Source organism: Heterodontus francisci, chromosome 9 (assembly GCF_036365525.1).
Source record: "Heterodontus francisci isolate sHetFra1 chromosome 9, sHetFra1.hap1, whole genome shotgun sequence".
NCBI lineage: Eukaryota > Metazoa > Chordata > Chondrichthyes > Heterodontiformes > Heterodontidae > Heterodontus > Heterodontus francisci.
In genome coordinates, this window is record NC_090379.1 from 7,651,066 (window position 1) to 7,678,996 (window position 27,931).

The following is a 27,931-nucleotide window of genomic DNA, read 5'->3' on the forward strand; positions in this document are numbered from 1 at the left end:
GTAATATCTTTCTGCAGCCTACAGCTACCCTCCTCACCATAGAAACATAGAAAATAGGAGCAGAAGTAGGCCATTTGGCCCTTCGAGCCTGCTCCACCATTTATTATGATCATGGCTGATCATCCAACTCAGTAACCTGTTCCTGCTTTCGCCCCATACCCTTTGATCACTTTAGACCCAAGAGCTATATCTAACTCCTTCTTGAAAACATTCAATGTTTTGGCCTCAACTGCTTTCTGTGGTAGCGAATTCCACAGGCTCACCACTCTCTCGATGAAGAAATTTCTCCTCATCTCAGTCCTGAAAGGTTTACCCCGTATCCTTACACTATGACCCCTGGTTCTGGACTCCCCCACCATCAGGATCATCCTTCCTGCATCTACCCTGTCATGTCCTGTTAGAATTTTATAGGTTTCTATGAGATTCCCTCTCACTCTTCTGAACTCCAGCGAATATAATCCTAACCGACTCAATCTCTCCTCATACGTCAGTCCCACCATCCCAGGAATCAGTCTGGTAAACCTTCGCTGCACTCCCTCTATAGCAAGAACATCCTTCCTCAGATAAGGAGACCAAAACTGCACACAATGTTCCAGGTGTGGCCTCACCAAGGCCCTGTATAATTGCAGCAAGACATCCCTGCTCCTGTACTCGAATCCTCCCACTATGAAGGCCAATATACCATTTGCCATTTTTACCTCCTGTTGCACCTGCATGCTTACCTTCAGCAACTGGTGTACAAGAACACCCAGGTCTCATTGCTATTCCCCATCTGAGTTTATAGCCGTTCAGATAATAATCTGCCTTCTTGTTTTTGCTACCAAAGTGGATAACCTCACATTTATCCACATTATACTGCATCTACCATGCATTAGCCCACTCACTCAACTTGTCCAAATCACCCTGAAGCCTCTCAGCATCCTCCTCACAACTCACCCTCCCACCCAGTTTTGTGTCATCTGCAAATTTGGAGATATTATATTTAGTTCCCTCATCTTAATCATTAATATATATTGTGAATAGCTGGGTCCTAGCACCGATCCCTGTGGTACCCCACTAGTCACTGCCTGCCATTTGGAAAAAGACCCATTTATTCCTACTCTTTGTTTCCTGTCTGCCAACCAATTTTCTATCCATCGCAATACACTACCCCCAATCCCATGTGCTTTAATTTTACACGCTAATCTCTTGTGTGGGACTTTGTCGAAAGCCTTCTGAAAGTCCAAATACACCACTTCCAGTGGCTCCCCTTCATCAATTCTACTAGTTACATCCTCGAAGAATTCTAGTAGATTTGTCAAGCATGTAAATCCTTTTGTAAATCCATGCTGACTCTGCCCGATTCTACCACTGTTCTCTATGTGCTGTGCTATAAAATCTTTGATAATGGACTCTAGAATTTTCCCCACTACCGATGTCAGGCTGACTGGTCTATAATTTCCTGCTTTCTCTCTACCTCCCTTTTTAAATAGTGGGGTTACATTAGCTACCCTCCAATCTGTAGGAACTGTTCCAGAGTCTATAGACCACCAATGCATCCACTATTTCTAGGGCCACTTCCTTTAGTACTCTGGGATGCATACCAACAGGCCCTGGGGATTTATCGGCCTTCAATCCCATCAATTTCCCCAAAACCATTTCTCTAATAATACTGATTTCTTTCAGTTCCTCTCTCTCACTAAACCCTGTGTTCCCCAACATTTCTGCTATCTACCACACGGCCAATCTTTGTGTCATCCGCAAACTTCTCGATCATGTCCCCTACATTTATGTCCAAATCGTTAATATACACCACAAAAATCAGGGGAACCAGTACTGAGCCCTGCAGAACGCCACTGGAAACAGCCCTTCAGTCGCTAAAATAGCCGTCAACAATTACCCTTCGTTTCCTGACACTGAACCAATTTTGTATCCACCTTGCTGCGTTTCCCTGGATCCCATGGGATTTTATTTTTTTAACCAATCTGCCATGTGGGATCTTGTCAAAAGCCTTGCTAAAATCCATGTGGACCACATCAACTGCACTACCCTCAACAATCTTCCTTGTTACCTCTACAACTCTATCAAGTTTGTCAAAAAAGATCTTTCCTTAACAAATCCATGCTGACTATCCTTAACTGTGCCTTTTTAGGTGACAGTTTATCCTGTCTCTCAGAATAGATTCCAATAATTTGTCCACTACTGAGGTTAGACTGATTGGCCTGTAATTATTCGGTCTATCCTTTGCTCCCTTTTTAAACAGAGGTACAATTTTAGCAATTCTCCAATCCTCCAGCACCACACCTGTATCCAGTGAGGACTGGAAAATGATGGTCAGACCCTCTGCTATTTCCTCTCTTGCTTCTTTTAACAGCTTAGGATACTTTTCATCTGGCCCCCGGTAATTTATCAACTTTCTAGGATACTAATACCATTAATACTTCCTTGCTCCCTATGTTTATCACATCCAATCCTTCACACTCTTCCTCCTTAACTACAATATTTGCATCGTCCCCCTCTTTTCTGAAGACAGATGCAAAGTATTCATTAAGAGCTATACCAATATCTTCTGCTCCTACACATAGATTACCATTTTGGCCTTATGGGCCCTACTCACTCCTGAGTTATCCTCTTACTCTTAATGTATTGATAAATTATCTTTGGGTTCACCTTGATTTTGCTTGCCAATATGTCAGTGCAAGTTCTTTTCCTGCTTGTTAAAGACCTAACTGGTTGACTAATGTCCTTCAGGGAAGGGAACCAGCCACTCCTGCCTGGTGTGGACTACATGTGACTCCAATCCTACATGGTCTCTCCTGGGAGAGACAAAATTAAAACAGAGAAACCCAGGATCAATAAGGGAAAACATTCTCTAGTAAATTCCTCTCTGACCCCCTCAGACCCCCAACCAGTGCAAATGATCACACGGATATCTATAAAGACACTTACCCTCTATTTTATGGGATCTCTGCCCCACTCAGGAACTGGTCCAGCTCCCGCTAGAAGGCAACGAGTCAGCACCCACCACACCAGCCAGCAACACATTCCAGAGGCTCGCTACTCTCTGGGAAAGACCTACCCAACATCCAGTCTATTCCTACTCTTCCGTAGTTTAAACTCTTGTCCCCGGTTCTCCTCAATCTGTTAAACTGGAATAATCTACCAATAGGAACACCATCCAGCCCTTTCATTATTTTACAGACCTCTATCAGGTCACCTGTAAATCTATACTGCTGCAAGGTAAACAGATGAGGTCCTTGAGCACATCTGAGTGACTGTGGCTGTTTACATTGGAAATCATTCACATAGCTCTCTGCTGGATGGGCTCATTTATGACTTTTTCTAAATAGTTGAATCTTTGATGCGTTTATTACCTACACATCTTATTTTTAGGTGTTAAATGGCTTTAAATTCTATACAATTTACTCTTCATTGCTATAATTCTGCTGGAGTTTGATGGAAAGGGTTAATTACAGGTCTGAACCAGTTGCTGATGAAGTGGGTCTGTTTGAGAATGTTTCAGAAACACCTTTAAGCTGCCTCTGGTGTCTATCACACACTTTAACCAAAGTCTTCCGAGCTGTTTCCTCCAACATCAAGCTTCAGCAAATCCTTTCATTACAGGGGTACAGGTAACTGCAAGCTATTGTGTTTTTGACAATTAAGAGAGCTGTCAGCCACCGATAGTTATGAAAAAAAAATGAAATGATGAAAGGAAAATGAAATCCCACACACAGTTCAACACCATTGAATTAGAGAAATAGGTAATGCTGAGTGAGTTTCTGGGTTTTTCTTTGTTTTCGAAGTTGGGTGAGGCCATGTTTTACAAACTTTGATTGAGATTTAACTGAGTTATGGTTTCCCTCAGTTAACTAACAAGCATTATTGTCACCGCATGATGCAATTCACATTCCAGTCTCACTACTTTGTAACATTGACGAGCGGATAACTGATTTTTAATTTACCCTGGGTCATTCAAGGATAATCCTGGAGCATTTTCAACCGAGGAGAATGAAGTCCAAAGATTCTTGATGAGGTCCAGAATGGCTAAACTAGGTGTGTGTCATAGGCCATCAGTCCTCCACTCTCTGTATTTGAAGGTGCAAAGGTGGGGGCCACAGCAGAGAGAATGACCGGGGTAGGAGACAGTTAGGGTTTTTCTGAGGACGAGAGCATCAGAGGGGGAGGTGAAGGAGTGAGTGAGCAGATCAACGGCTGCAGAAGAAGATTGCGAATGGAAGGTCAAAGGCAAGACAGTTTGAAGCTTGGAAGTGCTGTTATAAGTGATTCAGTGGGGAGAGGGAGGGAGTTTAATCTGGGGACACAGAAGAAAGAGAGAGCAAAATACTGCAGATGCTAGAAATCTGAAATAAAAACAAAGTGCTGGAAATATTCAGCAGGTCTGGTAACATCTAACAGAGTTAACGTTTCAGGTTGATGACCTTTCATCAATTCTCCATGGCCTCGCCCCTCCATAGCTCTCTCTCCTCCAGCCCCACAACCCTCCGAGTTCCCTCTGCTCCTCTAATTCTAGCCTCTTGAGCATCCTTGATTTTAATCGCTCCACCATTGGCGGCTGTGCCTTCAACCACCTAGGCCTTACGCTCTGCAGTTCCCTCCCTAAACCTCTCCGCCTATCTTCCTCTCTTTCCTCCTTGAAGACACTGCTTAAAACCTACCGATTTGAACATGATTCTGGTCACCTGCCCTAATATCTCCTTATGCGGCTTGTGTCAAATTTTGTTTGATAACGGTCCTGTGTAGCGTCTTGGGATGTTTTACTAAATTGAAGGCGCTATAAAAATGCAAGCTGTTGTTGCTGTTGAGAGGTTGAGGGATAACAGGAGAGCAATGATATTAGAGAAGTGAAGAGAGCATGAAATTGTCACAGAGGATGCGGACTCACTCAGTGCAGAGAGGGAAGGAGGAAGGAAACATTGGTGAGAATCTCGGGATGAGGCGTTACAGCACAAGGATTTTACAGGAGATGCCAGAGGGTGGAATGAGGTTGAGATGCTTGAGGGAGGAGAAGGTGCCAAAGCAATAGGAAGGAGGGCAGGATGCGTCACAATGACAGAGCAGAGGTTTTTTCAGGGTAGATGGTGAAGGCTTCAGTAAGCAGCAAGGTATTGTCACTCATAAGTCAAGTTTAGTCAAAGCCAGGATGTTACTGCAATTGTCCATAATAAGGTCAAGGCAGGCAAGGGCCTTGTTCATGAGTCAGTGGGCATCCTAAAGAGAAATTTCTCTTCTGGAAATTGGGAATAGACGACCAGTGAAATCGTGAGGCAGAAACAAAAGAAACTTAAGTTCCAATGTAAATTCCAATTTAATGAGACTGTGTTCTTATTTCCCATCTGAAATTTCACCCTGAAGCGTTTCTGAAGTGATTTGTTAAATGTCTGTGTGGTTTTTTAAATTCATTCATGGGGATGTGGGCGTCGCTGGTTAGGCCAGCAGTTATTGCCCATCCCTAATTGCCCTTGAGAAGGTGGTGGTGAGCTGCCTTCTTGAACCACTGCAGTCCATGTGGGGTAGATACACCCACAATGCTGTTAGGAAGGGAGTTCCAGGATTTTGACCCAGCGACAGTGAAGGAACGGCGATATAGTTCCAAGTCAGGATGGTGTGTGGCTTGGAGGGGAACTTGCAGGTGGTGGTGTTCCCATGCATCTGCTGCCCTTGTCCTTCTAGTTGGTAGAGGTCGCGGGTTTTGAAGGTGCTGTCTAAAGAGCCTTGGTGCGTTGCTGCAGTGCATCTTGTAGATGGTACACACTGCTGCCACTGTGCGTCGGTGGTGGAGGGAGTAAATATTTGTAGATGGGGTGCCAATCAAGCGCGCTGCTTCGTCCTGCACGGTGTCGAGCTTCTTGAGTGTTGTTGGAGCTGCACCTATCCAGGCAAGTGGAGAGTATTCCATCACACTCCTGACTTGTGACTTGTAGATGGTGGACAGGCATTGGGGAGTCAGGAGGTGAGTTACTCGCCTCAGGATTCCTAGCCTCTGACCATGTTTGTGTGTTTGTGCATGTCTCTGTCTGTGTGAGTGTATCTCTGTGTGTATATGTGTCTGTGTGTGTGTGCCTGACTTTGTGTTTGTGCATATGTGTCTCTATGTCTATGTGTGAGTTTGTGTTTGTGTGTCTATGTCTGTCCGTGTGTCTATGTCTGTGTGTGTGTGTCAGTGTGAGTGAGTGTGTGTGCGTATGTCTATGTCTGTGTGTGTCTGCGTGAGTCAGTATGAGTGTATGTCTGTGTGTGTGAGTGTGCGTCTGTGAGTGTCTATTTGTGTGAGTGAGTGTTTGTGTGTGACAGTGTGTGTCTGTGCGTGAGTGTGTGCCTGTGTGTGTCAGTGTGTGTCTGTGCATGAGTGTGTGTGTCGGTGTGTGTGTGTATGTGTGTGTGTCTTTTTGTATGTGTATGCAGGAGTGTCTGTACATATCAGTGTGAGTGTGCATCTGCGTGTCTATGTTTATTCGTGCGTATATGTGTGAGTGAGTGTATGTGTATGTTTGAGTGTGTGTCTGTGTGTGAGTGAGTGTGTGTCTGTGACTATGCATATGTGTGCTAGTGTAAGTGTCTGTCTGTGTATGAATGTTTCTATGTGTGTGTGTATGTTTGTGTGTGTGTGTCTGTGTGTGAGAGTCTGTATGTGAATGTCTGTGTATGTGTGTGTATGTCTACGGGTGAGTGTCTCTGGGTGGGTGTGCCTGTGTGTGAAAGCATTTGTAGGGTGAGTGTCCATCTGTGAGAGTGTATGTGCCTGTGTGTATGTGAGAGCATGTGTATGTCTGTCAGTGTGTATGTGCCTGTGTATGTGTGTAAGTATGTGTATATGTGTGCCTGTGTCTGTGCAGGTGTGTGGTGTGTGTGTGCCTGTTAAGGTGTGTGCCTGTGTGTGTGTATGTGTGTATATATGTGTGTGTATGTATGTGTATATGTATGTGTGTCTGTGCGGGTGTGTGCCTGTGCGGGGTGTGTGTGTGTGTGTGTGTGTGTGTGTACCTGTGTGTGTGTGTGCGTTTGTATGTGTATATGTATGTGTGTGTGTGTGCCTGTGTGTGTTGTGTGTGTGCCTGTGTCTGTGTGTGCGTTTGTATGTGTATATGTATGTGTGTGTGTGTGCCTGTGTGTGTTGTGTGTGTGTGTGCCTGTGTCTGTGTGTGCGTTTGTATGTGTATATGTATGTGTGTGTGTGTGCCTGTGTGTGTTGTGTGTGTGCCTGTGTCTGTGTGTGCGTTTGTATGTGTATATGTATGTGTGTGTGTGTGCCTGTGTGTGTTGTGTGTGTGTTGTGTGTTGTGTGTGTGTGCCTGTGTGTGTGTGTGCATTTGTATGTGTATATGTATGTGTGTCTGTGTGTGTTGTGTGCGTGTGCCTGTGTGTGTGTGCCTGTGTCTGTGTGTGCATTTGTATGTGTATATGTATGTGTGTGTGTGTGCCTGTGTGTGTTGTGTGTGTGTTGTGTGTGTGTGCCTGTGTGTGTGTGTGCGTTTGTATGTGTATATGTATGTGTGTGTGTGTGTGCCTGTGTGTGTGCCTGTGTGTGTGTGCCTGTGTCTGTGTGTGTGTTTGTATGTGTATATGTATGTGTGTGTGTATGCCTGTGTGTGTTGTGTGTGTGTTGTGTGTGTGTGTCTGTGTGTACGTTTGTATGTGTATATGTATGTGTGTGTGTGTGCCTGTGTGTGTTGTGTGTGTGTGTGCCTGTGTCTGTGTGTGCGTTTGTATGTGTATATGTATGTGTGCCTGTGTGTGTTGTGTGTGTGCCTGTCTGTGTGTGCGTTTGTATGTGTATATGTATGTGTGTGTGCCTGTGTCTGTGTGTGCGTTTGTATGTGTATATGTATGTGTGTGTGTGTGCCTGTGTGTGTTGTGTGTGCCTGTGTGTGTTGTGTGTGTGTGTGCCTGTGTGTGTGCCTGTGTCTGTGTGTGCGTTTGTATGTGTAAATGTATGTGTGTGTGCCTGTGTGTGTGTGTGTGTGCCTGTGTTTGTATGTGTATATGTATGTGTGTGCGCGTGTGCCTGTGTGTGTGTGTGCGTTTGTATGTGTATATGTGTGTGTGTGTGCCTGTGTCTGTGTGTGCGTTTGTATGTGTATATGTATGTGTGTGTGTGTGCCTGTGTGTGTGTGCCTGTGTCTGTATGTGCATTTGTATGTGTATATGTATGTGTGTGTGTGTGCCTGTGTGTGCGTTTGTATGTGTATATGTATGTGTGTGTGTGTGCCTGTGTGTGTGTGCCTGTGTCTGTATGTGCATTTGTATGTGTATATGTATGTGTGTGTGTGTGCCTGTGTGTGCGTTTGTATGTGTATATGTATGTGTGTGTGTGTGCCTGTGTCTGTATGTGCATTTGTATGTGTGTGCGCGTGTGCCTGTGTGTGTGTGTGCGTTTGTATGTGTATATGTGTGTGTGTGTGCCTGTGTCTGTGTGTGCGTTTGTATGTGTATATGTATGTGTGTGTGTGTGCCTGTGTGTGCGTTTGTATGTGTATATGTATGTGTGTGTGTGCCTGTGTGTGCGTTTGTATGTGTATATGTATGTGTATGTGTGTGTGCCTGTGTGTGTGTGCCTGTGTGTGTGCCTGTGTCTGTGTGTGCATTTGTATGTGTATATGTATGTGTGTGTGTGTGCCTGTGTGTGCGTTTGTATGTGTATATGTATGTGTATGTGTGTGTGCCTGTGTGTGTTGTGTGTGTGTGCCTGTGTGTGTGCCTGTGTCTGTGTGTGCGTTTGTATGTGTATATGTATGTGTGTGTGTGTGTGCCTGCCTAAGTGTTGGGTGCAATAAGGTTTTATCTTGCCACAATTACTGCCTGATTGGAGAGATGAAGAGACTAACAATCTGGATCTAAGAGATCAAAGCTGCCTATTTGTTAATGTTAATGAAAATGTCAGTGTGGTTGTTAGGACATAATGAGTAATGCTGCCTGAGATTCACCATTGCTTTACCCGTCCTGGGAGAGTGTACTTGATTCAACCTGCCCTGATATCAAGGGATGAAAGTCTGGTGCCTCTTGGCAGCTCATCTCCTGAGCACCTTTGTTTCTGCATTTTCTTTTTCCCCTCAGCAGGTGACATTTTATTTAAAGGTGCATTTTGAGATGGTTGCAACATCTGGGACCGCTATGATGTCTATCAGGTCTGACTTTAACTGCCAATGTTAACCCGACCCTCCCACATGGGGTTAATAACAGGGTGCAGGCCTGGAATGCTTACGTCTATTGGCAATGTGAAAAGAACTTGCATTTCTATAGCACCTTTCAAGACCTCAGCACTTCCCAAAGTGCTTTACAGCCAATAAAAAACTTAGGAAGTAGTGACCGTTGTAATATAGAAAATGTAGCAGCCAATTTGCACACAGCAAGATCCCACAAACAGCAATGTGATAATGACCAAATAATCTGTTTGCAGTGATGTTTCAGCGATAAATATTGACCTGGAAACCAGGGAGAATTCCCATGCTCTAACTCAAATAGTGACCGTGGGATCTTTTACATCCACTTGAGAGGATGTCTCATCTAAAAGGCTGTATCTCCGACAGTGCAGCTCTCCCCCAGTTCTGAACTGGAGTGTCCACTTAGATTATGCGCTTAAGTCTGTAATGAAGTCTTGAACCTTCTGACTCAGATGTGAGTGAGCCAACAAAGGTAGAGCTGAGTGTTGTTGCCAAATATATAGGAAGCTGCCCCCATGCCTACTGATGATGTTGCAGAGTAGGGCACATGTAGCTGAAGAACTAAAGGATGACCTATTGGAGAAGCAGGAGGAGAAGCCATTGCAGGAAATAGCTTTAGGACAGGTTGGTGTGGAACTAAGGAAGGGCATTCCCATGCCATAGAAGAGAGATGATGGACAAAGTTGCAGTTGATAGATTTTATTTGGGTAAGGGTATTAAGGGTTATGCAGCTATGGCAGGTAGATAGAGTTAAGATACAGCCTTGATCCAATTGAATGACAGAACAGGCTCGTGGGGCTGAGTGGCCTCCTCCTGTTCCTGTGTTCCCCTTTGTTGGTTATGTCGAACCCCAGCAGAAACATCGAGGAGGATGAGGAAGGATTGTGCAGAATGGTCACAGTCACAGAGGATTTCATTGATAATTATGTGCGGTGATGGGTACAGGTAGAAACCTGATTGAAGAGATGGGCAATGGCTGCTGCTGACCTTACAAAGGAAATGGAGCATGGTGATGGGCAGTCATTGGAGAGGTCGTAGGGATCAAAGGTGGCATTTTTGAAGAGGAAGGTGAGTTTTGAAGCACAGAGGAATGCTGTCCAAGGAAAGAGCTGGCACAGGTACGATGGCCTGAATGGCCTCCTTCTGTGCTGCATGATTCTATGATTTTAAGAAACATCACCTTGGGGACATGGGATGGGAGCAGAAAAACAGGGAGAAATGCTGGGAAATCATCTCCCATTCAGCTGACAGGGAAACCTAGAAATGGTTAACATCACAGAACATCAACGCTCTCCCATTGGGCTGAACTTTATTCGCCCTCTAGGGATGGGCAGGGTGGTGTGGGGCCCATAAAATAGCGAGGGAAGGCGGGGTGGGGTGGAGTACCTATCACCTTCCCAACGCCATTGAATTTTATTAGCGGGGGGGGGGATGGTCGAGGATGGCCTTCCTACACTGAGGCCAATTGAGGCCCTTAAGTGGCCAATTAATAGCCACTTAAGGGCATCATCCGGCTGCTGCTGGCATTTTACCCAGTAACACGAGGCAGCCACCCTGCAGGCTGTTGGAGGGGGGCCCTCCTGCTTGGACAATCTGTGGACCATGGAGGACCCCTGCCAACAAAGGGTGCCCTTGTGCCAACACCAACGCCCCCCCACTGTTCTCAACAGCCCACTCACCCCCACCCCTTCCCTTAAATGGATGGGGACCCCGGTGTTGAGCAGTGAACTGCCTTAGAGCCTTAAAATGCAGCTGGGGGGCCGCCAAGATGGCCGAGGCAGGGTTTCCCATGATTTCTGGCTCGACATTTGGATTCCCACCGCCTTCATAAAATCCAGCCAATTGTTTTTTAAATGTGTAAGCATCTACAAGGCACAAGTCAGGAATGTGATGGAATACTCTCCATTTGCCTGGATGGGTGCAGCTCCAACAACACTCAAGAAGCTTGACACCATGCAGGACAAATCGGCCCGCTTGATTGGCACCCCATCTACAAACATTTACTCCCTCCACCACCGACGCACAGTGGCAGCAGTCTGTACCATCTACAAGATGCACTGCAGCAATGCACCAAGGCTCCTTAGACAGCACCTTCCAAACTTGCAACCTCTACCACCAAGAAGGACAAGGGCAGCAGATGCATGGAAACACCACCACCTGCAAGTTCGCCACCAAGTCACACACCATCCTGACTTGGAACTATATCGCCATTCCTTCACTGTCACTGGGTCAAAATCCTGGAACTCCCTTCCCAACAGCACTGTGGGTGCACCTACCCCACATGGGCTGCAGCGGTTCAAGAAGGCAGCTCACCGCCACCTTCTTATCAATAATAAATGCTGGTCGTGTTAACAACACTCACATCCCGTGAATGAATAAAAAATGCAGATTAACAAAGATGGAGACAGTTACGATAACTGTTGATTTTTTGAGTAAGTTCATCCTTTGAAAGTTGTTGTCCAGACAAGACAACGGGAGGGGAGGGACATAGTGTAGAAGGGAATCTCCTGAGCTGTTGCAGCAAGTTTATGAGATTCCTTAAGCTACAAAAGAATAACATGGAACGCAGCAGAAGCAACGTCCTATGAATCATCTGAACCTTGTGTGCTAAAGGGTGGGGAGCAATCAAACTCAGCATTTTACCAGTCTGGGTGGCTGAGTCCCACAAGCATTGCATTTACTGATTGAAGCCTCACCACCTTATTTGATTTCTGCTCAGCAGTTTTATTCTTCTTCATTCTCAAGATGTGACATTTATTGCCCATCTCGACTTACCTTGATTTTGAAACAATAGAGACCACATTAGGTATAGGGGTGCGTCACACATAGGCCAAGACCGAGTCAGGATGACAGGTTTCCTTCCCAGAAGGACATCTGTGAACCAGTAGGGTTTTTGAGACAATCCGCCAGTTTCACAGTCATGTTTACGGAGACCAGCTTTTTATTTATGGATTCTTTAAGCTGAAATTAAATTCACAAACTGCTGCATTGGGATTTGAACTCACCTTCTCTGGATTACTAGTCCAGTAACATAACCACTCCAGTATGTTGGAGGACCAACCAGTGGATTGTGGAGGATGGAAGGGGACAATCAGCCATGAGATTCCATTCCTAATTGCTGACCCTAGCTGGGGTCTGAGTGGTGGGTGAGGCATCACTGGGCTGGCCAAATTACAAAAAGGGTGGCAACCAACTCACCTGTGGGGAGCATCAGAGCATCAAGAAAGGAAGTAATGAGAAAACAGGGAACTAAAGGCCAGTCATCGAGAAGATGCTGGAAACTATTATGAAGGAAGTCTTAACATTGCACTTGGAAAAGCAGAGAATGATTAGAACAAGTCAGCATGGTTTTACTAAAGGGAGATCCTGTTTGACAAATTTATTAGAGTTTTTTGAGGATGTAACTAGTCGGGTAGATAAAGGGGAACCAGTAGATGTAGTATACCTGGATTTCCAAAAGACATTTGATAAGATGCCACATAAAAGATTAATCGGCAAGATAAGGGCTCATGGTGTTGGGGATAATATTTTAGTGTGGATAGAGGATTGGTTAACAGACAGGAAGCAGAGAGTGGGCATAAATGGGGCATTTTCAAGTTGGTGGGCAGTGAATAGTGGGGTGCCACAAGGATCAGTGCTGGGGCCTCATATTTACACTCTATATTAATGACTTGGATGAAGAGACAGAGAGTAATATATCTAAGTTTGCTGATGATACAAAGCTCGGTGGAAAGGTAAGCTGCGGGGAGGATGTAGAGAGGCTGCAAAGAGATATAGACAGACTAAGTGAGTGGGCAACAAGATGGCAAATGGATTATAATGTAGGGAAGGGTGAAGTTGTTCATTTTGGTCGTAAAAATAGAAAAGCAGAATATTTTTTAAAAGGTGTGAAACTGTTAAGTGTTGATGTTCAGGGAGACTTGGGTGTGCTCGTACAAGGAACACACAAAGTTAACATGCAGGTGCAGCAGACTATTAGAAAGGCAAGTGGCATGTTGACCTTCAGTGCAAGAGGATTGGAGTACAGCAATAAAGCAGTCTTACTAAAATTGTACAGGGCTTTAGAGAGACCGCACCTGGAATACTGTGTGCAGTTTTGGTCTCCACATTTAAGAAAGGATATACTTGCACTGGAGGCGGTGCAGCGAAGATTTACTAAATTGGTCACTGGGATGAGGGGGTTGTCCTATGATGAGAGGCTGAGTAAATTGGGCCGATATTCTCTGGCGTTTAGAAGAATGAGAGGCGATCTAATTGAGACATACAAGATTCTGAAAGGGTTTGATAGGGTAGAAGCTGAGAGATTGTTCCCACTGGTCAGGGAATCTAGAACACAGGGACACAGTCTCAGGATAAGGGGTTGATCATTCAGGACTGAGATGAGGAGAAATTACTCCACTCAAAGGGTTGTGAATCTTTGGAATTCTCTACCCCAGAGGGTTGTGGATGCTCCATCATTTGAATACATTTAAGGCTGGGATAGATAGATATTTGGTCCCGCAGGGAACGAAGGGATATGGGGAGTGGGCAGGAAAGTGGAATTGAAGCCCAAGATCAGCCATGATCATACTGAATGGCGGAGCAGGCTCGATGGGCCAAATGGTCTACTCCAGCTCCTATTTCTTGTGTTCTTGTGAGGGAGGGGAGTGCAGTATGTGGCAAGAGATATCCAATTAGTCCCACTCACCCCCCGCCTGCACTCTGTCAATAGCGCGAAAAGTTTTTATCCAATTCCTGAAAATTACTGTTGAGTCTGCTTCCACTGCCCTTTCAGGCAGCGCATTCCAGATCATCACTCCGTTAAAAAATAGAGCCAAGTGACTTCCTTCCATGCTTCCAATCCATGAGGATTGTCAGAGGATACAGCAGGATATCGATCGGTTGGAGACTTGGGCGGAGAAATGGCAGATGGAGTTTAATCCGGACAAATGTGAGGTAATGCATTTTGGAAGGTCTAATGCAGGTGGGAAGTATACAGTAAATGGCAGAACCCTGAGGAGTATTGACAGGCAGAGAGATCTGGGCGTACAGGTCCACAGGTCACTGAAAGTGGCAACACAGGTGGATAAGGTAGTCAAGAAGGCATACGGCATGCTTGCCTTCATCGGTCGGGGCATAGAGTATAAAAATTGGCAAGTCATGCTGCAGCTGTACAGAACTTTAGTTAGGCCACACTTAGAATATTGCGTGCAATTCTGGTCGCCACACTACCAGAAGGACGTGGAGGCTTTGGAGAGGGTACAGAGGAGGTTTACCGGGATGTTGACTGGTCTGGAGGGCATTAGCTATGAGGAGAGGTTGGAAAAACTCGGATTGTTTTCACTGGAACGACGGAGGTGGAGGGGCGACATGATAGAGGTTTACAAAGTTATGAGCGGCATGGACAGAGTGGATAGTCAGAAGCTTTTTCCCAGGGTGGAAGAGTCAGTTACTAGGAGACATAGGTTTAAGGTGCGAGGGGCAAAGTTTAGAGGGGATGTGCAAGGCAAGCTTTTTACACAGAGGGTGGTGAGTGCCTGGAACTTGCTGCCAGGGGAGGTGGTGGAAGCAGATACGATAGCGACGTTTAAGAGACATCTTGACAAATATATGAATAGGATGGGAATAGAGGGATATGGGCTCCAGAAGTGCAGAAGGTGTTAGTTTCGGCAGGCATCAAGATCGGCGCAGGCTTGGAGGGCCGAATGGCCTGTTCCTGTGCTGTACTGTTCTTTGTTCTTTGTAAATTTCTATGATTCTATGATTCACACACTGGTACCTTTGTCTGTTATTTTAAGTCCTCTGGTTACTGAACTACCTGCCACTGGAAACAGTTCCCCCCTATTTACTCTGTTGAAACCCTTCATCGACTATAGAAACATAGAAAATAGGAGCAGGAGTAGGCCATTTGGCCCTTCAAGCCTGCTCCACCATTCATTATGATCATGGCTGATTATCCAACTCAGTAACCTGTTCCTGCTTTCGCTCCATATCCTTTGATCCCTTTAAACCCAAGAGCTATATCCAACTCCTTCTTGAAAACATACAATGTTTTGGCCTCAACTGTTTTTTGTGGTAGCGAATTCCACAGGCTCACCACACTCTGGGTGAAGAAATTTCTCCTCATCTCCATCCTGAAAGGTTTACCCCGTATCCTTGGACTATGACCCCTGGTTCTGGACTACCCACCATCAGGAACATCCTTCCTGCATCTACCCTGTCAAGTCCTGTTAGAATTTTATAGGTTTCTATGAAATCCCCCTCAGTCTTCTGAACTCCAGCGAATATAACCCTAACCGACTCAATCTCTCCTCATACGTCAGTCCCGCCATCCCAGGAATCAGTCTGGTAAACCTTCGCTGCACTCCCTCTATAGCAAGAACATCCTTCCTCAGATAAGGAGACCAAAACTGCACACAATATTCCGGGTGTAGCCTCACCAAGGCCCTGTATAATTGCAGCAAGACATCCCTGCTCCTGTACTCGAATCCTTTCGCTATGAAGGCCAATATACCATTTGCCTTTTTTACCACCTGTTGCACCTGCATGCTTACCTTCAGTGACTGGTGTACGAGAACACCCAGGTCTCGCTGCATATTCCCTTCTCTCAGCTTATAGCTGTTCAGATAATAATCTACCTTCCTATTTTTGCTACCAAAGTGGATAACCTCACATTTATCCACATTATATTGCATCTGCCATGCATTAGCCCACTCACTCAACTTATCCAAATCACCCTGAATCCTCTCTGCATCCTCTTCACATCTCACCCTCCCACCCAGTTTTGTGTTATCTGCAAATTTGGAGATATTACATTTAGTTCCCTCAACTAAATCATTAATGTAAAATCATGATTTTAAGAACCTCTACTTTAACTAACTCTACTCTCAGGAAAACAAACCCGGTTTCTCCAAGTAACTGAAGTCTCTCACCTCTGGTACCATTCGAGTTAATCTCCTTTGCAACCTCTCTAAGGCTTTGATATGCTTTGTAATGATGGCTAGAATTGAACACAGCACTCCAGCTGGAGCCTAATCAGTGTTTAATTAAGGTTTAACATAATATCCTTGCTTTTATGCTGTCTGCCTCTGTTAATAAAGCCAAGGATTCCATACTCTTTTTTTTAACAGTCACCTCAACTTCTCAAGCCATTATGCTGGGAAGGGCAAGTGGGACATGGTGTGTGAATAGGGAGAAGGCATGGCTGTGGTGCCCACTGTCACTGTCTAAGTTCACATGAGGAATGATCACTGAGAGCAGAGAGAAGAGGTTGTGTTGCTGCCTGTCCTCCTGGACCCAACAGGGAAAGGCGAAAGAGCAGGAGCTAAATTGGGAGAGTATGAGATGAAGGAAGCTGAGGTACCACTACTGAGGGAGCACTGCATGGTCAGAGGGGCAGTACTGAGGGAGTGCTGCATGGTCAGAGGGGCAGTACTGAGGGAGTGCTGCATGGTCAGAGGGGCAGTACTGAGGGAGTGCTGCACGGTCGGAGGGGCAATACAGAGGGAGCACTGCATGGTCGGAGGGACAGTACTGAGGGAGCACTGCATGGTCAGAGGGGCAGTACTGAGGGAGTGCTGCATGGTCAGAGGGGCAGTACTGAGGGAGCACTGCATGGTCGGAAGGGCAGTACTGAGGGAGCACTGCATGGTCGGAGGGATAGTACTGAGGGAGTGCTGCATGGTCGGAGGGGCAATACAGAGGGAGTGCTGCATGGTCAGAGGGGCAGTCCTGAGGGAGCACTGCATGGTCAGAGGGGCAGTACTGAGGGAGTGCTGCATGGTCGGAGGGGCAATACAGAGGGAGTGCTGCATGGTCGGAGCGGCAGTACTGAGGGAGCACTGCATGGTCAGAGGGCAGTACTGAGGGAGCACTGCATGGTCAGAGGGACAGTACTGAGGAAGCACTGCATGGTCCGAGGGGCAGTACTGAGGGAGCATTGCATGGTCAGAGGGGCAGTACTGAGGGAGTGCTGCATAGGTTGGAGGGGCAGTACTGAGGGAGTGCTGCATGGGTTGGAGGGGCAGTACTGAGGAGTGCTGCATGGTCAGAGGGGCAGTACTGAGGGAGCACTGCATGGTCGGAAGGGCAGTACTGAGGGAGCACTGCATGGTCGGAGGGATAGTACTGAGGGAGTGCTGCATGGTCGGAGGGGCAATACAGAGGGAGTGCTGCATGGTCAGAGGGGCAGTCCTGAGGGAGCACTGCATGGTCAGAGGGGCAGTACTGAGGGAGTGCTGCATGGTCGGAGGGGCAATACAGAGGGAGTGCTGCATGGTCGGAGCGGCAGTACTGAGGGAGCACTGCATGGTCAGAGGGCAGTACTGAGGGAGCACTGCATGGTCAGAGGGACAGTACTGAGGAAGCACTGCATGGTCCGAGGGGCAGTACTGAGGGAGCATTGCATGGTCAGAGGGGCAGTACTGAGGGAGTGCTGCATAGGTTGGAGGGGCAGTACTGAGGGAGTGCTGCATGGGTTGGAGGGGCAGTACTGAGGAGTGCTGCATGGTCAGAGGGGCAGTACTGAGGGAGCTCTGCATGGTCAGAGGGACAGTACTGAGGGAGCACTGCATGGTCGGAGGGGCAGTACTGAGGGAGCATTGCATGGTCAGAGGGGCAGTACTGAGGGAGTGCTGCATGGGTTGGAGGGGCAGTACTGAGGGAGCATTGCATGGTCAGAGGGGCAGTACTGAGGGAGCACTGCATGGTCGGAAGGGCAGTACTGAGGGAGCATTGCATGGTCAGAGGGGCAGTACTGAGGGAGCACTGCATGGGTTGGAGGGGCAGTACTGAGGGAGTGCTGCATGGGTTGGAGGGGCAGTACTGAGGGAGTGCTGCATGGGTTGGAGGGGCAGTACTGAGGGAGCACTGCATGGGTTGGAGGGGCAGTACTGAGGGAGCACTGCATGGGTTGGAGGGGCAGTACTGAGGGAGCACTGCATGGGTTGGAGGGGCAGTACTGAGGGAGCACTGCATGGGTTGGAGGGGCAGTACTGAGGGAGCACTGCATGGGTTGGAGGGGCAGTACTGAGGGAGCACTGCATGGTCGGAGGGGCAGTACTGAGGGAGTGCTGCATGGTTGGAGGGGCAGTACTGAGGAGTGCTGCAGTACCCTCGGTGACATATTTGGATTAGATTTTAAACTTAACCCCTGCTTGCTTTCTCTGGTGGATGTACAATACCGCATTGCTTACTGCTGCCCTGGCCATTATCGATCCCTAACCAACATTCCTGTAACAGATGATCTGGTTGCTATATCATTGATGTTCGTGGGAGCTTGCTGTGTGTAAATTGGCTGCCATATTTCCTACTGTTACACTTCAAAAGTACTTAATTGTCTGGAAATTGTTTGGGATGTTGTGAGGTCATAAAAGGTGCTATAAAAATGCATATGCTTTCCTTCATTCTTGGAGCTGATGTAAAGGCTGCATTATTTTACCCTTCTTCTATGCTGAGTACGGGAGGCAGGTAATTGCAGCTCTTGAGGGTTTAATAAAGAGGCGCTGTAATTACTGCTGAGAAATGGAATACCAGAGAAATTTGTGAGCTTCCCAGGTAAAGTGTGAACCACATCAATCAGCAATTGTTTTCCTTATACACTCGCCAGGTAATTCCGTAAATAATTCCAAACAGCCAAAGCATTTCCTATTCCCACCCATTGCTATTGAAGCTTCGATAAACACAGACTTTAAAAACAGATCTGTTTACATTCTTGCAGTAAACATTTCCTGACTTCAAAGTCATAGATTGGGCAGTATCCTCCTGAGATCACATGTTCCGTTATTCTATATTCCGATTAGATTCCAGTCTGTAACTCATTCCAGGGAATCTGTTATTCCATATATAAACCCCCCGAACCCCTCGATTAGATTCCTGTCTGTAACTCATTCCCGGATATCTGTTATTCCACAAAAAAAACCCGAACCCCTCGATTAGATTCCAGTCTGTAACTCATTCCCGGATATCTGTTATTCCACATATAATCCACCTGAGCCTCTCGATTAGATTCCAGACTGTAATTCACTCCCGGGTATCTGTTATTCTATATATAATCCACCCGAGCCCCTCGATTAGATTCCAGACTGTAATTCACTCCCGGGTATCTGTTATTCTATATATAAACCACCCGAACCCCTCGATTAGATTCCAGTCTGTAACTCATTCCAGGGAATCTGTTATTCTATAGATAAACCCCCCCCCCCCCCGAATCCCTCGATTAGATTCCTGTCTCTAACTCACACCCGGGTATCTGTTATTCTATATATAATCCACCCGAGCCCCTCGATTAGATTCCAGACTGTAATTCACACCCGGGTATCTGTTATTCTATATATAAACCACCCGAACCCCTCGATTAGATTCCAGTCTGTAACTGACTCCCGGGTATCTGTTATTCTATATATAAACCCCCGAACCCCTCGATTAGATTCCAGTCTGTAACTCACTCCCGGGTATCTGTTATTCTATATAAAACCCCCCCGAACCCCTCAATTAGATTCCTGTCTCGAAATCACACCTGGGAATCTGATATTCTATATATAAACCCCCCAAACCCCTTGATTAGATTCCAGTCTGTAACTCATTCCCAGGTATCTGTTATTCTATACACAAACACCCCGAACCCCTTGATTAGATTCCATAGAGTCATAGAGTTATACAGCGCAGAAACAGGCCCTTCAGCCCATCGTGTCTGTGCCGGCCATCCAGCACCCAACTATTCTAATACCATATTCCTGCACTTAGCCCATAGCCTTGTATGCTATGGAGTTCCAAGTGCTCATCTAAATTTTTCTTAAGTGTTGTGAGGGTTCCTGCTTCCACCACCTCTTCAGGTAGTGTGTTCCAGATTCCAACTACCCGCTGGGTGAAAAAGTTTTCCTCAAATCCCCTAAAAACCTCCTGCCCCTTACCCTAAATCTATGCCGCCTGGTTTTTGACCCCTCCGCTAAGGGAAAACGTTTCTTCCTATCTAACCTATCAATGCCCCTCATAATTTTGTACACCTCAATCATGTCCCCCCTCATCTTTCTCTGTACCAAGGAAAACAACCCTAGCCTTTTCAGTCTCTCTTCATAGCTGAAATGCTCCAGCCCAGGCAACATCCTGGTGAATCTCCTCTGCACCCTCTCCAGTGCAATCACATCCTTCCTATAGTGTGGTGCCCAGAACTGTACACAGTACTCCAGCTGTGGCCTAACTAGTGTTTTATACAGCTCCATCATAACCTCCCTGCTCTTATATTCTATGCCTCGGCTATTAAAGGCAAGTATCCCATATGCCTTCCCAACCACCTTATCTACCTGTGCTGCTGCCTTCAGTGATCTACGGACTAGTACACCAAGGTCCCGCTGACCTTCTGTACTTCCTAGGGTCCTACCATCCATTATATATTCCCTTGCCTTGTTAGTCCTCCCAAAATGCATCACCTCTCACTTCTCAGGATTAAATTCCATTTGTCACTGCTCCGCCCATCTTACCAGCCCATCTCTATCGTCCTGCAATCTAAGGCTTTCATCCTCACTATTTACGACACCACCAATTTTCGTGTCATCTGTGAACTTACTGATCAAACCTCCTATATTCATGTCTAAATCATTAATGTACACTGAAAACAGTAAGGGTCCCAGCACTGATCCCTGCGGTACACCACTGGTCACAGGCTTCCAATCGCAAAAACAACCCTCGACCATTACCCTCTGCCTCCTGCCACGAAGCCAATTTTGGATCCAATTTGCCAAATTGCCCTGGATCCCATGGGCTCTTACCTTCTTAACCAATCTCCCATGTGGGACATTATCAAAAGCCTTACTGAAGTCCATGTAGACGACATCAACTGCTTTACCCTCATCTACACATCTAGTCACCTCCTCGAAAAATTCAATCAAGTTAGTTAGACATGATCTCCCCCTGACAAAGCCATGCTGATTATCCCTGATTAATCCCTGCCTCTCCAAGTGGAAATTAATCCTGTCCCTCAGAATTATTTCCAATAGTTTCTTAGACTCACCAGCCTGTAATTACCTGGTTTATCTCTGCTACCCTTCTTGAATAATGGTACCACATTCGCTGTCCTCCAGTCCTCTGGTACCGCACCTGTGGCCAGAGAGGATTTGAAAATTTGTGTCAGAGCCCCTGCTATCTCCTCCCTTGCCTCCCATAACAGCCTGGGATACTTCTCATCTGGGCCTGGGGATTTAAGCCCGCTAAAACAGCTAATACCTCCTTCCTTTCAATGCTAATTTGTTCAAGTATATCACAATCCCCCTCCCTGACCTCTACACCTACATCGTCCTTCTCCATAGTGAACACAGATGAAAAGTAATCATTTAAAACCTCACCTATGTCCTCCGGCTCCACACACAGATTGCCACTTTGGTCCGTAATGGGCCCTACTCTTTCCCTGCTTATCCTCTTGCCCTTAATATACTTATAAAATGCCTTTGGATTTTCCTTTATCTTGCCCGCCAGTGTTTTTTCATGTCCCCTCTTCGCTCTCCTAATTACTTTTTTAAGTAATCCCCTACACTTTCTCTACTCCTCTCGTGCCTCCGTTGTTTTCAACGCTCTGTATCTGCCATAAGCCTCCTTTTTTTTCCTTATCCAATCCTCTTTATTCCTACCCTTGTTGGTCCTACCCTTCACCTTAATGGGTACATGTTGGCTCTGATCTCTCACTATTTCCTCTTTGAACGACTCCCACTGATGTGATGTAGACTTTCCTACAAGTAGCTGCTCCCAGACCACTTTGGCCAGATCCTGTTTTATCATATTGAAATCAGCCTTCCCCCAATTCAGTACCTTTATTTCTGAACATGGTTCTGTAACAGGTACAAATCCATGTTCTTTTACCGCAACCATATCTATATTAATTACCTGCACGAGAATGATGTGAATGTTTTTCGATTATGAGCTTCAGTTACAAGTTGATCCCTGAACCCACTAATGCAACTTCAGGATAATAGCAAGACAATGGATACAGCAACCACACTTCGAAGCACCCTGACATCAAATTGCTAACTAGGCTGTTTTCCTGTTAACCCTTGTTCTTCATACAAAGAACAATTCACGTTCATACCGTCATTATCAAGCACTCACTCCGAGGTCAGGCACAACAGGAACGTGCATTTATATAGCAGCATCTTTGTCGGAAAGCTTTCCAAGGTGCTTCATAGAGGCAGAATCAGACAACAGTTACCAGCAAGATAAAGGAAGTGATGTTAGGAAGGGTGGGGCATTTTGAGTAGGGACTGGTAGGAGAAGAGAGAGAAGTGAAAATGTTTTGAGAGGAAATTAGAGAATACGTAACCAGTGCTAATTGTGGAGTGAAGGAAAGGGGAGAAAGGCAACAGGTCAGTGTTGGAGAAAAGAGAGTTCTAGAGGTGGGGGTGAGAGGTTGTGGCTGGAGGAGGTTACAGAGATCAGGAGGGGGTGAGGCCACAAAGGAATTTAAATATGGTGATGCGAATTTTATATTTGAGGGCTTTGGGGGACTGGGATCTAATGGTCAGTGAGAATATGGGTGATGGGTGGGTCGGACTTGAGGGGTATCTTGGGGAGACAGTTGGGGGTAATTTGGAGTTTGTGCAATAGTGTACAATGGATGATAGTGAATCAGCAGCCCTTGTCACCCAGGCAACAGCCCCTAAGGTTTGCAACAAATCCCCTGGAGTTTCCTTGACAACCACTGTTGCACATTTGACAAAGCCAAGGTACTCGAAGATGGAAAGAAAATCAATCCCAGTGTCAAATATCAGGGGACTTAATGCTTCACCATTAGAAGATGTTGAAATCTCAGGAGCTGCCACTTGGATACCATTGTCAGCTGGGTGGGAGTGTCTCTGGGATGTTAATGTCTCTGCTTTAATATTCTTGCCTGGTTAGACTTTATTCTTATTTATGAATGAATAAACATGTTACTCATGGCTGCATTGTCTCAACTTTCCTTTTTTCTCAATCTCTTTTCCCCTTCATGGAGTCAGAGAATCTCATAGCACAGAAGGAGGCCATTCAGCCCATCGTGCCTGTGCCAGGCACATCTACTAAAAGCACACACACTGTTCCACAGCCTCTTGTTTGATCCTTCATTAATGGTCTTTCCGTGTGCATTTCTGGTTTATGGGAGCCTGCCTAGAGAAGGTGTCTTTTCTCAGTGAGCTTGATTGAAACCTTTTGGCAGAGGAGGCTGAATCAGGACAATACCAATGAGTGGGTCAGTACTCAGCAGAAACCATGGATTCCTTCTGTGTATTTTGTTTATTCATTCTTAGGATCTGGGTATCACTGGCAATGCCAGCATTTTTTTCCCATCCCTAGTTGCCCTGAGAAGATGTTGGTGGGTCTTCGATTTGAGACAATGCAATCAAATTCTGTGAGTTTTGACATAACAAGTACTTTGCTCAGCCATTTCAAAGGGCACTTAGAGTCAACCACATTAGTGTGGGGCTGGAATCACCATTAGGCCTAGACCAGACAAGGACAACAGAGTTCCTTCCCTAAAGGATATTGTTTGCCATTTGTAAAGATTTCAACCCAGATCCTCACTGGCTCGAGCTCCAATTTAGCAGTATATTAAGAATTGTCATCGGATGGCTGCGGATTAGCTAGTGCTGCATTGACTGGTGATCTTCAGACAGAAAGAAAGACAGAAAGAAATTAATTGCATTTCTATAGCAACTTTCTCAAAACACTTTACAGCCAATGAAATACTTTTAAAATGTAGTCACTGTTGTAATGTAAGAAATATGGCAGCCAATTTGCGCACAGCAAGCTCCCATAAACAGCAATGTGATAATAACCAGATAATCTGTTTCGGTGATGTTGGTTGAGGGATAGATTTTGGCCAGGACACCAGGGAGAACTCCCCTGGCTCTTCTTCCAATAGTGGCTGTGGGTTATTTTTTATGTCCATCTGAGAGGGCAGATGGGGGCCTTGGTTTAATGTCATCCAAAAGACATTTTCGGAGGAGCAGGTAGTGTTGGGGCATAGTTAGAATAGTTTGCATCTGTCAGGTGTTTTCCCTGAGCTGAGAATGCCTGAAATATCAAGTAGCAAAAATGGCTCAATTTGATGAGCACAAAGTTATGTGCATAAAATATACACCCAACATTGATTTTACCCTCCAAGAACACACATCAGCCAATGGACATTATGGAAAGAAACCTCCAAATAAATATATTAACATCAACAGTGGGTAGAACTGAGTCAGAAGATTGTGGGCTTAGGCTTCAGTCCAGGACTTCAGCACATAATCCAGGTTTCAGACTGAGGGAGTACTGAGGGAGTGCTGCATTGTCAGAGATACTATCTATTAAACCGAGACCCTTTCCGCTCTCTTAGGTGAACATAAAATATCCCATGAACGCTACTCAAAGAAGAGCAGGTGAGTTCTCCCTGGTGTCCTGGCCTATATTTATCACTCAACCAATATCTAGGACAGGCTATCTGGTCATTATTATGGTGCTGGTTGTGGGATCTTGCTGTGTGGAAATTGGTTGCTGCGTTTCCTACATTACAGTATTGATTACACTTCAAAAAGTACCTAATTGGCTGTCAGGTACTTTGAGATGTCTTGAGGTTGTGAAAGTTGTTCCATAAATATAAGTTCTTCCTCTAACAGATTTTTAAAAATTATTTTTAGAGCATTAATGCTGTTACCCTGGTAATGAAAACAAGAAAACCTTTGAAAACATTTAAACAGCTTCTGAATCACTGACAATCAAGCACTCATTTTCGAAGGACATGTGGATACAGTTTCAGGTCTCACTTCAGTCCTGTCAGTCTCATGATTCGATTATTATCTGTGACAACATCTGTTTTTTTCAATCTTCATCTTTTTTCCTTCCGTGCATTCCTGAAGTTGCTGCTTCCTGTAGCATTTGGGATCCATGGGTGCTGTGCATTCTCTGGTATCTCATGTGTGTTAGCCTCGACAGCGAGTGCCAGTGGCGTATTGCATGGTATTACCCCACACTATAGTATAGAAACAGGCCATTCAGCCCATAGGGTTAGCACTGATGTTTTCACAGGAGCCACCCAGTCCAATCCCATTCTCCTGCTCACTCCCATATCCTTTAATGTCCCACTCACTCTAATCCCACTTTCTCCCTCATTCCCCAAATCTTTTAAAATCCCACTCACTCCCCATACCCCTTAATATCCCACTCAGTCTCATCCCACTCTCCTGCTCATTCCATACCTTTCAAGTTCCATCCAGATTATCCCATTCTCCTGTTCACTCCCCATAACCTTTAATATCCCACCCAGTCTAAATGAAACAGTAGCAAAGATGAATGCCAATAATATTTCATCTCAGTCAATGTCGTGGGGAATATTTTTAGCAAATGTTGATGAGGTCATCAGTTGTAATGGCTTGGTTTGGTGAGGAGTCTAACATGTGATGAGGCTAAAATGGGATTTACAGTGAAATACAGTTAATGCTGAATCATAAATGACTGTGTTTATAAAATCCTTGTGCAACTTTAAAAACTTTAATAACTTTGGATTAACACGTGATAGAAGCAAACTGTAAATGACGTTTGAAAGCTTAATCCATAATGTTTTTAATGGTAATGTTGTGTTCAAGTTTTAGTCATTTTATTTCAGATGCTGAAACTGATTGAAACTTGCAACAGAAGAAGAAAAGATGAACTTTGTGTTATGGCTGACAGAACTGAAGTCAATAACAACATTAAAAATGTTATGAATAATGCTTTCATATGTTGTTTACAGCTCACCTCTATTGTGTACATCCGCATTTATTAAAGTTTAAACGTTCACAAGGGCTTTATAAACACCCTGTATGTGTAAATGGTAACATATTTGTATACTGAGTTTGTCTAGAGCAATGTATGTACATATAGTATTGAGGTAGTGTTTCGCGAGAAGAAAGGGAGACTTGCATTTCTATAGCAGCTTTCACAAACTCAGGACATCCCAAAGCGCTTTACAGCCAGTGAAGTCTTTTTGAAGTGTAGTCATTGATGTAATATGGAATCATAGAATGGTTGCAGCACAGAAGGAGGCCATTCAGTCTGTTGTGTCTGTGCCAGCTCTCTGCAAGAGCAACTCATCTAGTCCCACTCTCTGCCCTTTCCCCGTAGCCCTGCACATTTTTTCTCTTCAGGTGCTTATCCAATTCCCTGTGGAAAGCCCTGATCGAATCTGCCTCCACCACACTCTCAGACAGTGCATTCCAGATCCTCAACACTCACTGAACCTGCCTCCACCACACTCTCAGACAGTGCATTCCAGATCCTAAACACTCACTGAACCTGCCTCCACCACACTCTCAGACAGTGCATTCCAGATCCTAAACACTCACTGAACCTGCCTCCACCACACTCTCAGACAGTGCATTCCAGATCCTAAACACTCGCTGAACCTGCCTCCACCACACTCTCAGACAGTACATTCCAGATCCTAAACTCTCACTGAACCTGCCTCCACCACACTCTCAGACAGTGCATTCCAGATCCTCAACACTCGCTGCATTAAAAAGTTTTTCCTCATGTGATCAGTTTCTCCCTATCAACTCTGTCCAGACCTCTCATGATTTTAAATACCTCTATTAAATCTCCTCTTAACCTTCTCTAAGGAGAACAGTCCCAGCTTCACCAATCCATCAATGAATTCCTTCATCCCTGGAACCATTCTCGTAAATCTTTCTTGCACCCTCTCCAATGCCTTCACATCCTTCCTAGCATCATGCCCAGAATTAGAGATAATACTCCAGCTGAGGCTGGAACAGTGTTTTATAAAGGTTCACCATAACTTCCTTGCTACTGTGCTCTGTGCTTCTATTCAGAAAGCCCAGGATCCCATTGGTCTTATTAACCACTTTCCCAACCTGCCCTGCCACCTTCAACAATCTGTGCACATATAACCCCAGGTCCCTCTACTTCTATACCTTTAGAATTTTACCCTTCATTTTCTATTCCTCTCCTCATTCTTCTACAAAACATGTATCACTTCACACTTCACTGCATTATATTTCATCTGCTCTCCGTCCAATCTTCCAGCCTGAAGTCTATCACTATCCTCCTCACAGTTCACAATACTTCCAAATTATGTGTTGTCTGTAAATTTTGAAATTGTGCCCTGTACACCCAAGTCTTGGTCATTAATATAGATCAAGAAAAGCAGTGGTCCTAATACTGACCCCTGGGGAACCCCACTATATACCTTCCACCAGTCTGAAAAACAACTGCTCACCCATGCTGCCGCTGTCTCTTTTTTTTCCATGGACTTCAACTTTACTGACAATCCGATTATGTAACATTTTATCAAATGTCTTTTGGAAGTCCATGTAAATCACATCAACTGCATTACCCTCATCAACCCTCTTTGTTACCTCATCGAAAAACTCAATCAAATCAGTTTAACATGATTTTCCCTTAACAAATCCATGCTGGCTTTGCTTAATAAATCCACATTTGTCCAAGTGGTTGTTCATTTTGTCCTGAATTATCATTTCTAAAAGCTTTCCCACCACCGAGGTTAAACTGACTGGCCTGTAGTTGCTGGGTTTATCCTTACACCCTTTTTTTGAACAAGGGTATAACATTTTCAGTTCCCCAGTCCTCTGGCACCACTCCTGTATCTGAGGAGGATTGGAAGATTATGGCCAGTGCCTCCACAATTTCCACACTTACTTCCCTCAGCATCCTCAGATGCATTTGATCTGGTCCTGGTGACTTATCAACTTTAAGCACAGCCAGACTTTCTAATACCTCCTCTTTATCAATTTTTAGCCCATCCAGTGTCTCAAATACCTCCTCTTCCACTAGGACTT

The 27,931-nt window shown here is 45.4% G+C and overlaps 1 protein-coding gene across 1 annotated transcript in view; it reads left to right on the plus strand.

Annotated features, from left to right (window-relative positions):
- The window catches only part of nudt14 (nudix (nucleoside diphosphate linked moiety X)-type motif 14), a 246,890-nt gene extending 222,088 nt beyond the window's left edge, over positions 1-24,802 (plus strand). The window contains exon 6 of the mRNA XM_068038506.1: positions 24,779-24,802. Coding sequence (XP_067894607.1) covers positions 24,779-24,786 — 8 coding nt within the window. The 3' untranslated portion in view covers positions 24,787-24,802. The remainder of the gene's footprint in view (positions 1-24,778) is intronic.
- Positions 24,803-27,931: the final 3,129 nt, after the last annotated feature.